A 16,628-nucleotide genomic window follows, 5' to 3' on the forward strand; every position below is an offset into this window, starting at 1 on the left:
CACACACACACACACACACACACACACACACACACACACACACACACACACACACACACACAGAATATAGCCCACACACAAATGCACACACACAGGACTGGTTCCAGGCATAAGCTACATAAGTGGGCAACCACTTATGTCCGGGGGGGGATCTCAGTTGGGGTCTAAACTTACTATTGAGAGTAGGAATAGTAGAATACAGCATACAGCAGGTGCTGTTAGCCATGTCAGCTACCATTTTTTTGATTGGCAGCCAGCTATCTGAACTTGTAGTAATCATGGCTGAATAACCAAGGGCCATGACCTCCAGGGCCATGACCCCCATGGATTTTGTTAGTCATTCTCACTCCGATTTCACATTAACATGGCATAAGTCATTACAAAATGTGTAGAATTGCAGGAAATTAGCTTTAAAATTGCACACATTTATCTCTACAACCTTGCAAAATGGATAGAATTGAAAACCATGAATTTCAGGCCATTGTATTAGTGTAAATCTAGGCCCTCAAAATAAGGCCTTATAAATACTTGATATATGTGTTTATACATTTTTATTTTTAATGATGACATATTCACTTATGATCTGACTTGGTGAAGACCACAGGACTGAAAATGTATGAATGCAACAACCCTTACCCTGTCACTAACAATTACAGTCATGGGTGGTAACTCTACAATTCACTAGAAAGGCAAGGCACTCAGGGAAATATGCAAATAATGCTTTACGCTAAGCAGTGTGTTAATTTAACAATGAAATGTGTGGCCCATGTAGACACTGGACCAGTGTTAAATTTAACACTGTCAGTGTTGATTTAACACTGGAGAATTTGCAAGGTTTTCTCTCTGCCTATGGCAAAATGTGTGAATTGCAGAAAACTTGCTTTAAAACTGCTAACATTTTCTCTATGCCCCATGGCAACATGTGTAGAATTGCAGGAAATTCACTTTAAAACTTAATATTTTCTCTCCATTGTCAAGAGGGGGGCCACTAAAATGTTTTGCTGTGAGGTGGGGGCCCCCCAACCAAATCTCGCTAAGGGCCCCCAAAAGGCTAGAGACAGCCCTGCACACACAAAGCAAGTGACACTGAATATTTTTTAATGGTCAGTCTGAAGAGTCAAGTAATGTAGTTCATGTGATTTATGCTATTTTTGTAGTTTGAAAAACAATGTAAAACAACACATTTAAAATTTAATAAAAATATATAAGCATTCTTAGCGACAAATCAGTTTATTGGATTGAAGTGAAATTCCATGTATAGGTTTATTCAAGAGGAGTTTTTGCCATCCCTTGTATATATTTAGGTTAGAGATAGGGAAGAAGAGAGGGAAAAGGTGGGAAGAGGGAGAGCTACATGGGAATAATGGAGGTGAAAAGTAACAGGGGAAGGATAGAATAAGAGAAGGACAAAAGGAGTAAGAGAAAGGAAGAGAGTGTAGAGAATGCACCTCCCATCACTCCAAACACAAAAAGAATGAGACACAGCGATTCAGCAGTAAAGTTATGATGATCATTTATTAATACAGTGATCACTGATGGTTACAATATCAACAACTGAACACACTGTATTAGCATGCAGGGGTGTCATGCACCCCAAAAATCTGAGTGGGCACAAATTACATAAGGATGGCTGGGGGGTGTTCTGGAGTGATGGGAAGATGGATCATTTTGCGTTTTTCAACCACCTGAAACAGCTTTTTCCTGCAATCTAGAGCCATCATCATTATGTCAAAAATATTTGTATTTTTCTGCATATCTAAGCATACCTCTTGAGCTGTCTTTATAATCCTGACTTGTGTCTTTTTTTTAAAAGGAACTACATTTTCTTCTCTGCATCTCTGCTAAAATCTGAGTAAAAGATTGAAAGGAATGTGAGTCTTATTCAGTACATTTAGTAATTGCTTGCTTTTCTAAAATCTACCAGACTTTTCAGCAGGCATGCCAGCTAAGATAGTTAGACAAGCTAGCTACTCTAACTTGATTGATAGCCTGAACCGACTTCTTGGTAGCTAGTTATGAGGTTGGGAGATTGGGAATTTATCTGGGCTAGGTAAAGCCAACAACAAACAACAACAAAATGTTTTACCAAAAAATGTATACATCTTTTTTAAACAATATATGCATGATGCCTCTGTTGGCATGCTATAATAACTGGTGCTGAGTTATTTAAAAAGGTTGGCTACAAAACAATGTTTTAGCTTTTCGTTAACGCTGCAACTTTGGATTGCAATATTTATTGACTGGTCACTTTGACACGTTTGTTTTGTTAGTTTGGTACGATTTAGTGATCTACTTAATAACAGTAAACTGTCTTTCTACTCTGCTGGAGGTGGGGAAATCGGGGACCCACCGTGTTCACGGGATTTCACATAATCCTTCCATTTTAGGGAAGGAAATGAATTTCAATACACTGGGAGTTCTTGGTAGCATTTTATTTAAAGGTTCAGCTACTGGTTGTTTACCTGGTATATGGAATGGTGCTCCAATTTACTATCAATGAAACAAATAAATGATCCATAGGTTATTATTGTGTAATTACCATTTTACCAGGCAATTTCTATCTACATTCCAGTAATTCCTTCCATAAAAGGATTTCATGCAAAATAGTTGAGATTTTAATAACCCAGATTTGTAAATCTGAGTCATTAGTGAAAACAGTATACATGGGAGAGACCCAGAACCAGGGCTGAGATCCCTTGGATAGACGGGTTGGTTGTTTAGCAACAAAACCGAACCATGTACAACTAATGGGGCAAAACATACGGGGTTGGCTTGGATTGTTGATAACAGGAAAACTATATTTCGTCTCCAATGTTTACCGAAAACATAAAGATGCACAATGGGCACTCAAATACATTGTTACAGTTGTTGGTTAGCTAGCTAGCTCGCAAATGTTTGCCATAATAGCATAGATGTGACGTGGCATAAGTCAAAACACCTCAAAACAAGACAAGTACAAGAGCAAACGAGCCATTTACAATTCCCCACATGTCAGTTTTGCTAGCTATCTGGCCATCCAGAACCATAACAACACACAGCTTCTGCCCCTTTGAAGCACACGTATTGTTTTCATGACGTTGTCAGCAAACCCGTCTATAGCAGAGGTCCCAGCTGCCTCCGTCATGACTCTGAGACATGGACATACACACACAACACCATAAGAGGCCCCAGTCGGAGCGTTGAAATCATATCATTGACCTGAGCCTTACATCTATATGAGCATTGACTGTATCTCAAATGATACCCTATTCCCGGTTGTACACTCATGTCGGGATTCCACCTCAACTCTCTCACTCACACACAAACGTGCACAAAGATGCACTATCGTAAGTGTGCACACAGAAAGGCAGACATACAAAAAATGAAATGTCAACAATACATAAATTAAGCAAAAAGTAAACATAGGCCTATATATCTCAACATGTGGCACAAAAACACATAACATCAATCAAATCAATAAATAATACTATTTATCAGAATCAGACAAAACTAAACACACAAATATTACAAGAACATACAAATAAATCCAAACAGCACAGTGTTCCAGACCAAAGTCGGCACACACACATCATGATGTGTTAATATAATCAATGATAAATAATCAAGGAGCGCGTGAGACAGGAGGCAAGTGGGAGGAGCTATAGAAATGGAATAAATGGAACGGTATCAAACACATGAAAACCCCGTTTGACTCCATTCCAGGCATTACAATGAGCCAGTCCTCCTATAGCTCCTCCCAGCAGCCAAAGTAAGCCACATGTACACATCCACAGACCAAATCAATTGCACAGTTCATTGTTATCTAATGTCATAGATATGGACACAATAGTCAGATATCACCCATGTAGCAGCGAAAAAGCAAAGATGCAAATGAAAGGCTAAAGTTAGCTCTAAATGCTCTCTCAACGTTATATCAACACATCTCTAAATGTCTGAAGTTTAGGTATTTACGGTGATCAGGAACATCATGAAAATACAGTGTATGTCGGCTCCTGTATATATTTTTATGTGGGTTAATAATGTAATGTCTATTCAAATATGTGCATCGCTTTGGAGATGCTAGGGCCTATATGGAGCATGCCAGACCACAAGGGGGAACTATGAGAGGACAGGGAGACACAGGGGTTAAAGACTGATAAGGAGAAGGATGAAGTTGCCCCTTAGCACTAATGCAGGGTCAGATATTCATTCATTATCCGAATGGTTAAAGTTAGCATCAAGGGTGGGGTGAGCTGATCCTAGACCTGTGCCTCAGGGAAACTTCTCCACAGTGTCAGAGACTGCTAAGCTCATATGGGGTAGGAGGACGTTGCCCCTAGATGCTGGTCCAAGGTCAATCTTGTGTTGGGGAGGGTAAGCTGATCCTAGATCAGTGCTTACTTGCAACTTTTACCAGCAGAGTCATTCAGTGGAGGAGTTTAAGGTACTGAGAGAAGCTCATGGCACAGTAGCATTAAGGAATGGTGCTTATTTACAATAAGTTATAATAATGAGAGAGAGAGTGAGAGGGGGAAGAGAGGGAGAGGGGAGAGAGAGAGAGTTTTAGTGATGCAATGTGCTAGTGTTGTGGGGATCTTCTGTCCCAGTCTACCAAGATGTTGTTCGCCCTCTCCTCTTCATCTCCCTAAAAACAAACAACCACATAGGCTCTTAGATGTGTTTATAGTGTGTGTGTATAGCGTGTGCATGTGTGTGTGTGAGTGAGTGTGTGTGAGTGAGAGAATAGTCACTAACCTGCTCTCCCAGCTACACCATCTCATACTGATTAGCTGTAATGATCCTGGACAGACAACATGCCAGCAACATGCCGATCAACTGAGAAGAAGAGAGAGAGAGAACTTTAGATCATTGTTTTTCATCTCCAGTCATTGAATGCCCCCAGCAGTACACATTTGTATTGTCCGGGGCTACAATAAAATGTGTACTGTTGGGGTACTGGAGGATTGGAGTTGGGAAACACAGCTTTAGATTACAGTAGACCTTAAAAACAGCACTCACATCAACACACAAGTGCATTCTCTCTATCTCACCTGTGAGAAGGCGATGCCAAAAGTCACTCCTGCAATGATGGCCATGTTGATCTCGAGGAAGGAGGTGACCAGTTCATAACAGCCCTGAAACACAGGGGACGGGTTAGTGTGTAACACAGTGGATGGGTTACAGACAGACAGACAGACAGACAGACAGACAGACAGACAGACAGACAGACAGACAGACAGACACCTACCTGCTGGTAGACCTTGGTGTGGTTTATGGTGGTGTTGCGGAGGTCCTGTGGGCTGCAGTCAGAGGAGTTGGAGCAGCAGCTCAGGGGAAAGCCGTTAGCAGGGTAATACACACTGCCCAACCAGCTGGTGTAGTTGTACACCCCACAGCAACGCAGCTGGAGAGAGACACACAGACAGAGATGTGATTGAATTGTGTATTGTTGCTAGAATAGTAGTTTTGTTGTTGTTGTGACTCACGCTGCTTTGGACGTTGTCCACAACCAGGCTCTTCTCATCCTCAGCATCATAGTTCAACACCGCGTCAGTATACGTCCTCAGGAAGGTTCCCTTTATCTGTGGACACACACGCACACGCGTGATGTGACGTATTCTATTGGCAGGTAAGCGGCTGAGATGGGGCCAGATGAATTGTGGGTAATGTATTCCAAATAGAGAAACTGACCTCATGACGAAAAACAAAGCCAGAGATCCCAGCCACCAACTCAGCTAGGAACACCAGGGACAAGAACATTGCATACTGTAGAGAGATAGAGAAAGATGGGTAGAGAGTGGGGAGAATTTTTTTTAATAAAAATAATCCACACACACACAGGTTGGGTGTGGTGGGGACAGGCTAGTGAGTGAAGCACTCGATGTGTTATGTACACTACCGCTCAAAAGTTTGGGGTCACTTAGAAATGTCCTTGTTTTTTAAAGAAAAGAAAACACTTTGTTCATTAAAATAACATCAAATTGATCAGAAACAGAGTAGACAGTGTAGACAGTGTACAGTGTAGACATTGTTAATGTTGTAAATGACTAAATGACTATTGTAGCTGGAAACAGCAACCATCACTCCTGTGTTCCAATGGCACGTTGTGTTAGCTAATCCAAGTTTATCATTTTAAATTCTAATTGATCATTAGAAAACCCTTTTGCAATTATGTTAGCACAGCTGAAAACTGTTGTCCTGATTAAAAAAGCAATAAAACTGGCCTTCTTTAGAGTATCTGGAGAATCAGCATTTGTGGGTTCGATTACAGGCTCAAAATGGCCAGAAACAAAGAACTTTCTTCTAAAACTCGTCAGTCTATTCTTGTTCTGAGAAATGAAGGCTATTCCATGCGAGTAATTGCCAAGAAACTGAAGATCTCATACAACGCTGTGTACTACTCACTTTACAGAACAGCCCAAACTGTCTCTAACCAGAATAGAAAGAGGAGTGGAAGGCCCCGGTGCACAACTGAGCAAGAGGACAAGTACATTAGAGTGTCTAGTTTGAGAAACAGACTTCTCACAAGTCCTCAACTGGCAGTTTCATTAAATAGTACCCGCAAAACACCAGTCTCAAAGTCAACAGTGAAGAGGCGACTCCGTGATGCTGGCCTTCTAGGCAGAGTTGCAAAGAAAAAGCCATATCTCAGACTGGCCAATAGAACAGACACTGAACAGAGGAACTCTGTCTAGAAGGTCAGCATCCCGGAGTCACCTCTTCACTGTTGACGTTGAGACTGGTGTTTTGTGGGTACTATTTAATGAAATCTGCCGTTTCCAGCTAAAATAGTAATTTACATTAACAATGTCTACACTGTATTTCTGATCAAATTGATGTTATTTTAATGGACAAAAAATGTGCTATTCTTTCAAAAACAAGTACATTTCTAAGTGACCCTTAACTTTTGAACGGTAGTGTGGATAATTATCATTGTGCTTCTCCAACTGCTCTGGGTTAATCAGCATCAAAACAATGCTTCACAACCCCAGCTGCAGATTCCCAGCTCCAGTGTGTGTGTGTGTGTGTGTGTGTGTGTGTGTCTGCATGCTCCTCTCCTCCCTCTCCCCTCACCAGTTTGAGCATCCATGGGCTCCCCCTGCAAGTGGCGAAGCATCCGAACAGGCCGAAGACGATGATGACAGTCCCAGTGCCGATGAGGACGTATGGAGCATTGGTGGTGTTCTCAGCTATCAGAGAGATATACGGGCCCAGCATAAACTTCCCCCATACTCCCACTGCCAAGAGGATCGCTCCTGTGATCTGAAGAACAGAAAGAAAGAGAGAAATTGAGCGGGAAAGGAGATGAGTGAAAGGGGAGAGGACAGAGAGAGGGTAGGTAGTAAAGGGGAAATATATGAGCGAAGGGTGATGGCGATGGGTGGAAAGAGGTGAGAGAGCAGATGGAGGAGACAGAGGAGGAGAGGAGAGAAGATGCCAGACAGATGTTGATATCCAGAGGTACACTATTCAGCCAGCAGAGTGCAGTGCTGCTACTGATGGTGCAACTGATTGTGCTGAGACCAAAGACTAGAGAACACCCCCCATGGCTCAACAATGCATAGCCACCCACCCTCTGCCTCGCTACAGTATGGGACAATGAAGTTCCCCTGGACACAGATCTAAGATCATTTTTTTTTAGTGTAATTGATAGCAGGTTTAAATGTAGTTATAAACTGGCTGGTTCAAGCCCTGAATGCTGATTGGCTGACAGCCGTGGTACATCAGACCATGTGTATGAGAAAATATTTATTTTTACTTCTCTAATTATGTTGGTAACCAGTTTATAGTATCAATAAGGCACCTCTGGAGTTTGTGGTATATGGCCAATATACCACGGCTAAGGGCGCGTTGCATCGTGCCTAAGAACAGCCCTTAGCTGTGGTATATTGGCCATATACCACAAGCCTTATTGCTTAATTATACCATGGCATTGTTGAATACTCCTTTCTGATTGGTTTGAAGGGTATTCTAAAACGTGCATTATTTCCCTATAACACACAGTACTTTTACACAGTAGAATTCAATGCCTATGGTTATTTTTTTGAGCTGCTTTTGAAAGCAAAAGTCAAATTGAAAACAGTATTGGTATTGTTGAATTCGATTTTCATAATAGCAAGCTAGGACTGATGGTTTGGTTAGCTAAACTAGCAAGTCTGTTTGGTTACCACGGCAACTACTGTGGCTATCTAGTAAACTTCATTCCTACTGGCAAATGAACACATTTCTAGTTGCAAATGTGTTAAATTATAGCCCTGGTATAAAAGGGATAATCGACTCGGGGCTCTATGCGTTCCCCGGAAAATAATACAACTCAGTGGAAGGTCTATTCCCCTCCGCTAATGCGTTGTGGAACACACATTCAGCACGTCGTTCATTATTTTCCACAGAACGCATAGCCCCTTGTTATTTATCCCTTACATATGTGATAACTAGATCAACCTTTCAGCTTGTCCTCTCTGACCAAGGAGCAAATAGCAGTTGTTTCTAGCTGTCATAACAGAGAGGGGAGTGCAGAGAAAGAGAGAGAGACAGAGAGAGGGAAGGAATGGGGGAGAGGTTTAAGGTTTTTCTGTGGAACACACACACACGCACAGACACACACACGCACACACACACACACACACACACACACACACACACACACACACACACACACACACACACACACACACACACACACAAAGAGGGAGAGAATCAAAAGGACCCTTTGATCCAGAGCGAGCCGCTTCCTCCTGTGGCACTGCTCTTAGCATTTCTAATGAAGGCCACTCATAAAGGAGTGTGTTGTGTGGGCCAGCTAAATGTCCCTGTCCCAGCTGGGGGGCCGCTGCTTTTTGGGACGGGGTACAGAAGGGGTGCCGATCTGTTAATGCCACCCCACTAGCAAAGCCTGTTGCCAACTCATCATCAGCCCCCTACCCCCCACCATGAGGTCCCTCTCTCCTGCCAGCTGTCATACTGCCACATAGCAGGCCTGCACACACACATCCACATAAGCAGAACCACACAGGCACACAAACAATGTGACATATAGTTTTACTGGCAGGTGTACAGGCCCAATTGTGTCTAAATGTATTATCATTACCTGAATGAGGTGCAGTGCTGGACTGTAGCAAACGTCTGCTCATCATAGGACTAGTTATCAAGGCCATGATTAGTTGCATCAGGTGTGTTAGTGCTGGGCTGGGACAAACATGTGCACCCGTTTGGGATGGAAGAACACTAGGGGAGGTGTCAAGGACAGGGACCGTTCGGCTGGCAGGGCCAGAGTTAAACTGTATCCATGGTAACTGAGGTGCTGCAGTATCCAAGCAGAACTCAGCCTAAACATACAAAAAAGCTCCCTCTCCTCCTCTCTTTGTCATTCTAACCTTGTATGAACAGTAGGTGGCAACCCCCCCCTCCATAAGTCTAAATGTACTAACTGCCCCGAAACCTGGACTGTTCTTCACAAATTAAAAGACTGAGGCACTACAAAATCCACAAAATGATAAAACTTTACTTTTTATCAAAGCACCACCACAGACCTAAATCAATAAAATGTCCCTATTATCTCTGAATATGTTTATTTCTCAACCAAATGAGTGGAAACACAAACACTGCATTAATGATTCAAGCTCAGATCCCTCTCTGTACTGTATAGCTGGTACTACATAATGTACACAGTATAATGGCAATGCTCCTACATTTATCACTGTTGGAAGTCTTGCGGTTTCAATGTGCGTAGGGAACTTAGCACAGAATCAATTAGGCTCCACCTCGTGGCCTGTGTGTGGGCTTGTACTTAATGACCATTCAGGATAGACTCAACTATCTGGCATCATTATAACAATACTGCCTTGATAATGGTTTATTCTACTGTTCTATTATCGCTGATATTCATCTTATATCTTATTTAACAAGAATCGCTTGCTTGTTTCTATAAACAAAAAACAAAAAGTAGTTATCAGATAGGCTAACTATCATGTAAGGGATTCAAGACAATGTGTCTTTTTTTCAGAATCTTTTGGGACTTTGTGAGAAATTATAATATCTTAATCGTCAGTTATAAGTGGGGGCACACACATAAGATAAGTGCACAAACCAATTTCCCACATTAATAGTCACATGTTCATGCCAGCTGTTCTGCGGTGAGGTGAAAACAGGGGGTCATATGTATGCCCTTGTCCAATGGCCTGAGAGGTGAGTTCTGCATGTTAAGGAGTGTGTTGTTGCCATTTTGTTATGTTTTTTTGTGTCGTTGAACCCGTATACTTGTTCCTCTACTGATTGATCAATGTCTATCAATCTATCTATCTTGTCTTTGTATTATAAAAATCCTTCCATCTATTTTTTTTATTTAACCTTTATTTAACTAGGCAAGTCAGTTAAGAACCAATTGTTATTTACAATGACGGCCTACACCGGCCAAACCTGGACAACGCTAGGCCAATTGTGCGCCACCCTATAGGACTCCCAATCACAGCTGGTTGTGATACAGCCTGGATTCAAACCAGGGTGTCTGTAGTGACGCCTCTAGAACTGAGAAGCAGTGCCTTAGACCGCTGCACCACTCGGGAGCCCCTATTGCATTGATAGTCAGGCCAGATGATAGACTAGACAGTGTGTTTGTCTGCATGCAATATAGCTGATGTCATATGCTGAAAACAGAACCCAGGCTAGGGCTGCAGGAAGTGATGATGTTGTTGTGATGCAATCGACCATTGTAGAGGTTGCCCTTAGTCCTAGATCTAGGATCAGATGACTCTAACAATCTGAACCATTAGGGCTATGAAGAAAACATTTGACCCTGTACCACAGGTAACATCTAACTAATAACTTCCAATGCAATCTGGGAGATTACTCAGAAACCAGCAGCCATGGCAACACGAATGACCCCTTTCCCCCCAGTCCCCAAAAGAGAAAATATGGCCCACTTGGTTAAAACTGGTTGAATCGACGTTGTTTCCATGGCATTTCAAAAACAACAAAACATCAATGTGATGACCTTGAATCAACGTGGAAAACTGATTGGATTTGCAAAAACTCATCAACCTAAGGGAATTTCGTCTTTTTTTCACCCAACTTTTAGTGTAATTCCAATGACATGGTGACATTTTTTGTTGATTTCACACATAATTCACGTTAGTTGAACACTTAACCTAATGTAAATCAAAACTAGACATTGAAATCAGAGGAGGTTGGTGGGAGGAGCTATAGGAGGACAGGCTCATTGTAATGGCTGGAATGGAACAAATGGAATGGTATCAAACCACCTGTTTGACTACGTTCCATTTATTCCATTCCAGCCATTACAGTGAGCCTGTCCTCATATAGCTCCTCCCACCAGTCTGATCGGGGAGTGGGGGAGGGCTATTTTTAACATTAAAACATGCCAGTGTCTCACATACCCCAAGTCTGCCACCTGCACTACTGGAGACCACACCGTGTGAACTAAAGTCTGAAGCACTCGCCGGAAGACATTAGCTGTCATGACAAGCTGACGACAGTGAAACTCAAGAACCAAACTATCTGACCTCAGCCCATTCCAAGGTGTAGACACCCACCCCTCTGACCTCAGCCCATTCCAAGGTGTAGACACCCACCCCTCTGACCTCAGCCCATTCCAAGGTGTAGACACCCACCCCTCTGACCTCAGCCCATTCCAAGGTGTAGACACCCACCCCTCTGACCTCAGCCCATTCCAAGGTGTAGAAGGAGCATCACTCTATCCTTGCCTAACAAATATATCTCTCAGGATAATAGCTGCAAATACACACTGAGTTTGTTTCCTTTTGGTTTGACTGTAGAGGGATTGCTTATGTTACCCAGTTACCCATCCAACTTGATGCCCATCTGTAGGCTACTGTTTCTCATGTAGCCTAATAGACACAGGAGTTGGCTCAAGAAATACATGCTATGATATGACAATGATAGTCTCAGGAAACATATGACAAAAGTATAAGAGTGAGTCAGTCAACCCATAGAATTAGGAATTAGAATACTTGAAAGGACAGCCCTTCTTATGACAGTATAAAAAGGTCAGCCATTTTGGTAAGGGAGTTGGTCAACCCATAGAATTAGGAATTAGAGTACTAGAATGAACATGAACCTTCTTAAAATGGGATAAAGGTCAGACATTTTGGTCGGGGAGTTGGTCAACCATGGTTTGCCAGTGCTGTGATAAGAACGATATTATGTAAAATAATGAATTTCAATAATATATCTGCACTGTATGTTTGTTAGAGAGCTATCCAGCCAGTTTAGTGGAATGATTCCATTCGTTTTTTCAAATGAACTGGCAATATGCCAACATGCCATAAAAACAATGCTGTCAATCCACAGCCATACACTGACTAAAATCCACTGATGATAGGACTTAGACAAGTTGGAGATGCAACAACTACTGATATTGTATCATATTATAACACTCCCAGCTTTGGAAGATATAAACATTTATGGTCTGTTTAGTTTACATATATTTTAAAGACTATTTATACATATTTTCTGTTTTATAAAACCAGTATAAACTGTATTTATTATTATATGACAATATTTTGCAGTGACAGTATTTCTATTACACCATTTTTTAATATCACATGAATTACTTTAATTTTCCAGCATAAGTAAAAGCAGGGAATGCATTACCTCAACTCTGGACCTCAATGCCAGTTCCACTGCACTTGTTTTATTGTTCCCCTCTAATCAGGGAATGATTTAGACCTGGGACACTAGGTGGGTGCAATCAGGTAGAACAGAAAACCAGCAGGCTCTGGACCTCGTAGGGTAAGAGTTGAATACCCCTGACCTATGCCTATACGGCCACTCTTCCAATTAGACTGGTTTGGAATTATCCCTGACCAAAATGGCTGCCATTATCACATCATTCTGGATCTTTGAAGGTTTATGACATAGAGGTCCTATTAAATTAATAAAGGGGCTATGGTCAAAATAAACAACTTAACAGGATGCAGACAAATCATTTCAAGTGGGCTGTAGGCCATGTTTACAAAGTCAGGTGCACATCCATGGCGGGGCTATATAGTGCCACATATCCAGTATGGTTAGTCTAAATCAATGACAAAACATTGTATGCTGGTATAATGACCAATGACTAGAGCTTATGCATACTGTAGCCTTGGCATTGACGGTATGACTTCCATGTTGCTACGCACCAAATTATGGACCAGACAGAAACCGTTACATGAGTGGCTGCTGATTTGCCTGCATCAACAGCCTCGACTGATAACCTCTGCCTATCTCTGTCACTACAGAGAAGCTGCTACGCTCTATATTCTACGCATATGCCATGCATATGTATTGCGGTCTTACTGACAACTTCGAAATAGAGAGCAACATTTCGCGAGCTGGAGTCGGTGACAATGTGCGCAATAAGCCTACAGCTGGGCTGGACAGCTAAGGATGTCGCATTTCTCCAAGCGTGTGGTAGTAAACATTACCCGATAACAAGTCATCATCATAAAAGGCACAGCTGAAACACATTTATAGCATTACCTGCACGGTAGCAAGAAGTCCTATAAAGACAAAAGTCCACCCTCAAATTAACTGAATTAATCATCCATATAGAAAAATAAAGGTAGGCTACCCCTTTCGTCATAGAGGGCACGTTGGCATGCACTTATTTTCTATACGGGTACACCTCACATGTCTGCATCTACAACGACAACTATCTCCCCAAGGCTTACATTGGGGCATGGATAAACCGAGGGTACCGTTAACTTACCCAAAATACGAAGGAGTAAACGATGAGGAGGGTTTTGAGAAAGGTTATCACTGGTTTGGTCTCCATTATGCCCAATGCCATACCACAGTAAACTGAAAAGGAGGTTTCTGCAAACGTTGCGCTACCATGACTCTCCGCTGGAGGACATTCACAGCGCAGCCGCCAAATTGCCCCATTAACCACTGATACAGGGTCAGATATTCTTTCTCCGTAATAGTAGGTAAGATTCGCTTCGACAAGGGTTATCTGTTCCTAGATCTGATCTGTGGTTAGGAGCAAATACCCCGAGAAACAACACAGTTCCATTACACCATCTGGCGTGCGTTTCCAAGGGCAGTATTAGCAGCCTGGGGTGCGTTCATTACGATAGAACGGTGTTCAACGTTTAATTAACAAATTGCATACAAGCAGTCTTACTATGACTTATGCAGTGCATGGTCGGACTAATCAAGTGTCAGGCCCTGGGAAATAACATTTTAAAGGACCCCCTATCGGCGTCAGAAATAATATTTTAAAGGACCCCCTATTGGCGTCAGAAATAACATTTTAAAGCAAATGTTCTGCAATTCTAAGCATTTTGCTTTAGGGCTGAGATACCATTTAGCATTTTGCCTTAGGGCAGAGATACCATTTAGCATTTTTCAGGCTTAAATTACCATGCTTTTAAATTCAAAACAACATTTTCGGGGAATAAAATAAGAATTTAGTTATACCAATATCCCTGTGGATACCAATATCCCTTGTGCAGCTAAAGGGTTAAGAACATACATTGTGGGTGAATAATTACATTTTATTGCACCCTGTAAATATTTTCCATGGATCCCTTGTCCAAAATTCCTTTCATCTGTTGTTGCTACGTAGCAATATTCATAAACATTCAGTTGTAAAAAATGGCTGCGGACCCCCTGCAGTACATCCGACCCTTCTTTGGGAACCCCTGGCCTAGCCTACTCTGTCTAGTTGTAGATGAAGCAGTAGAGTACTGTGTCTCTCCTACATATCTGGGAGTCATATGCCACCCTGTGGTCGATGCAGTACACAAGCACGAGGACACGACTACGCATCAATGCCTGGAATGCTACGGAACACCAGAAATCGTTAGTCATTCGTCTGTGTGTGCTTGAACGTGAATTCAACATTTTGACACATCGCCAACTTTTGTGATATCAGACAGGCATTTTGATATTAAAAATCAATGTATAGATTATTCCTATCATGCAACAACGGAAGACATTTAGTCGGATAGTGATATAATGTAGTAAAACTAAATTAATCGCTTTTCACCACTGTCCTACGCATCATTAAATCCTAGTCGATATGATGCGTTACCGGGAGCCAAAGTGGTAGCTAACCTGTCAGCCGAAAATGTTGGCACTGGAATCACTACCACTAAACCGATGTGTATGACTCATTCATACCTGGCAATGGAGACACGGTGATTAAGAGGACCGGGCGCGGTTCAGCCATTGCACTCCGGCTGTGATGATCCCTGCACTGTTGAAATATCGATTGCAACATTTCTGGTAGCTCTGCCCTGATCTTGCTGTCTAAAAGTACTTGTATGTAATTAGTCTGTTGCTGGTGGTCCAAGTTGTGATTTTGTGATCTGTTGAGTTTCGTGTTGAGAAATAGATTTGTTAGCATTTACCTTTAGGTTACTTTAGCTTTGCTTCTTCATCGGATAAATGGTTATAGAATTTAGCATCTACTGTATTTCAAAGCGAACTAAGCCCACTAACTTTTATTTTATATATTTCGAATACCCCGATTGTTGGCGAATATGTGCTGATAATTTATTGGCCTAATAGGCCTACATTTGAATGGATTGTTTTGCGTCCTCAGACATAATCGGTTTTATTTGCTAGATAATAAAGTATTTATAAGTTTGTAATTCAAGACCACGATAAATAATAGATTACTGCTCATTGTAACATAAATACATTACACATTTGTGTGCTGCTATACGGTTAGTTCAATAAAAACATTATTGAATGACTTTCAGGGAATCACATTAACTTGAAAAGTGCGCCTAAAGTTGAATTGTCCAGCATCACATCGAAATATATTGGTCTGGTACACAGTTTAGCAGATGTTATAGCTTGTGTTACTAACAGTGCCGCAAAAATGTCAAACAAGTACACAAATAATAATAAAAAACTAAGAACAAGAAATCACTAATGTCAGAATCCAATGAACAACCCAATAACACTATCATCTATGCCTACATACACGAACAATATATACTTTTTCGTGTATTTTTATGTACAGCAGTATATATATATATATACAGCGAGCTATGTTGAGCATCCAGTGCATAAATAAACAGTGTAACAAAATGCAATGTACAGTAGTAGATATAGTAGAATGAGCTCTGTGAATAATGCAGTATGAATACACTGTGTGAAAACAGTATAAAATAAATGATCCAGTGTTTCTTATTTTTCCTTTATTTAACTAGGCATGTCAGTTAAGAACAAATTCTTATTTTCCTAGGCCTAGGAACAGTGGGTTGTTCAGGAGCAGAACGACAGATTTGTACCTTGTAAGCTCAGGGATTCGAACTTGCAACCTTTCGGTTACTAGCCCAACGCTCTAACCACTAGGCGTGCTGCCCCGCCTATATAAGGTCCCACAGTCGACAGTGCATGTCAGAGCAAAAACCAAGCCATGAGGTCAAAGGAATTGTCCGTAGAGCACCGAGACAGGATTGTGTTGAGACACTGATCTGGGGAAGGGTACCAAAAAATGTCTGCAGCATTGAAGGTCCCCAAGAACACAGTGGCCGCCATCATTCTTAAATGGAAGAAGTTTGGAACCACCAAGACTTTTCCACCAAGACCTTTCCGCCCGGCCAAACTGAGCAATCGGGGGAGAAGGGCCTTGGTCCGGGAGGTGACCAAGAACCCAATAGTCACTCTGACAG

At 41.7% G+C, this 16,628-nt stretch overlaps 1 protein-coding gene and 1 pseudogene across 2 annotated transcripts; one reads left to right on the plus strand and one right to left on the minus strand.

Annotated features, from left to right (window-relative positions):
- Positions 1-1,496: 1,496 nt before the first annotated feature.
- On the minus strand, positions 1,497-13,856 carry LOC106582149 (tetraspanin-7). 2 transcript variants are annotated; one of them, XM_014164937.2, is made up of 8 exons: positions 13,706-13,856; positions 7,054-7,242; positions 5,671-5,745; positions 5,466-5,561; positions 5,228-5,383; positions 5,031-5,114; positions 4,735-4,815; positions 1,497-3,128 (listed from the first exon to the last, which is right to left on the minus strand). In XM_014164937.2, exons 1-7 carry the CDS (start codon positions 13,784-13,786, stop codon positions 4,747-4,749), a joined length of 750 nt encoding a protein of 249 aa, XP_014020412.1. In that variant the 5' UTR covers positions 13,787-13,856; the 3' UTR covers positions 1,497-3,128; positions 4,735-4,746. The 2 variants fall into 2 exon arrangements, with proteins under 2 accessions (XP_014020412.1, XP_014020411.1); XM_014164936.2 differs by having other exon boundaries at positions 1,497-4,624.
- Positions 13,857-15,115: 1,259 nt separating this feature from the next.
- On the plus strand, positions 15,116-15,253 carry LOC123729607 (uncharacterized; annotated as a pseudogene).
- The last annotated feature ends 1,375 nt before the right edge of the window (positions 15,254-16,628 follow it).

Source organism: Salmo salar, chromosome ssa21 (genome assembly GCF_905237065.1).
Source record: "Salmo salar chromosome ssa21, Ssal_v3.1, whole genome shotgun sequence".
Taxonomy (NCBI): Eukaryota; Metazoa; Chordata; class Actinopteri; order Salmoniformes; family Salmonidae; genus Salmo; species Salmo salar.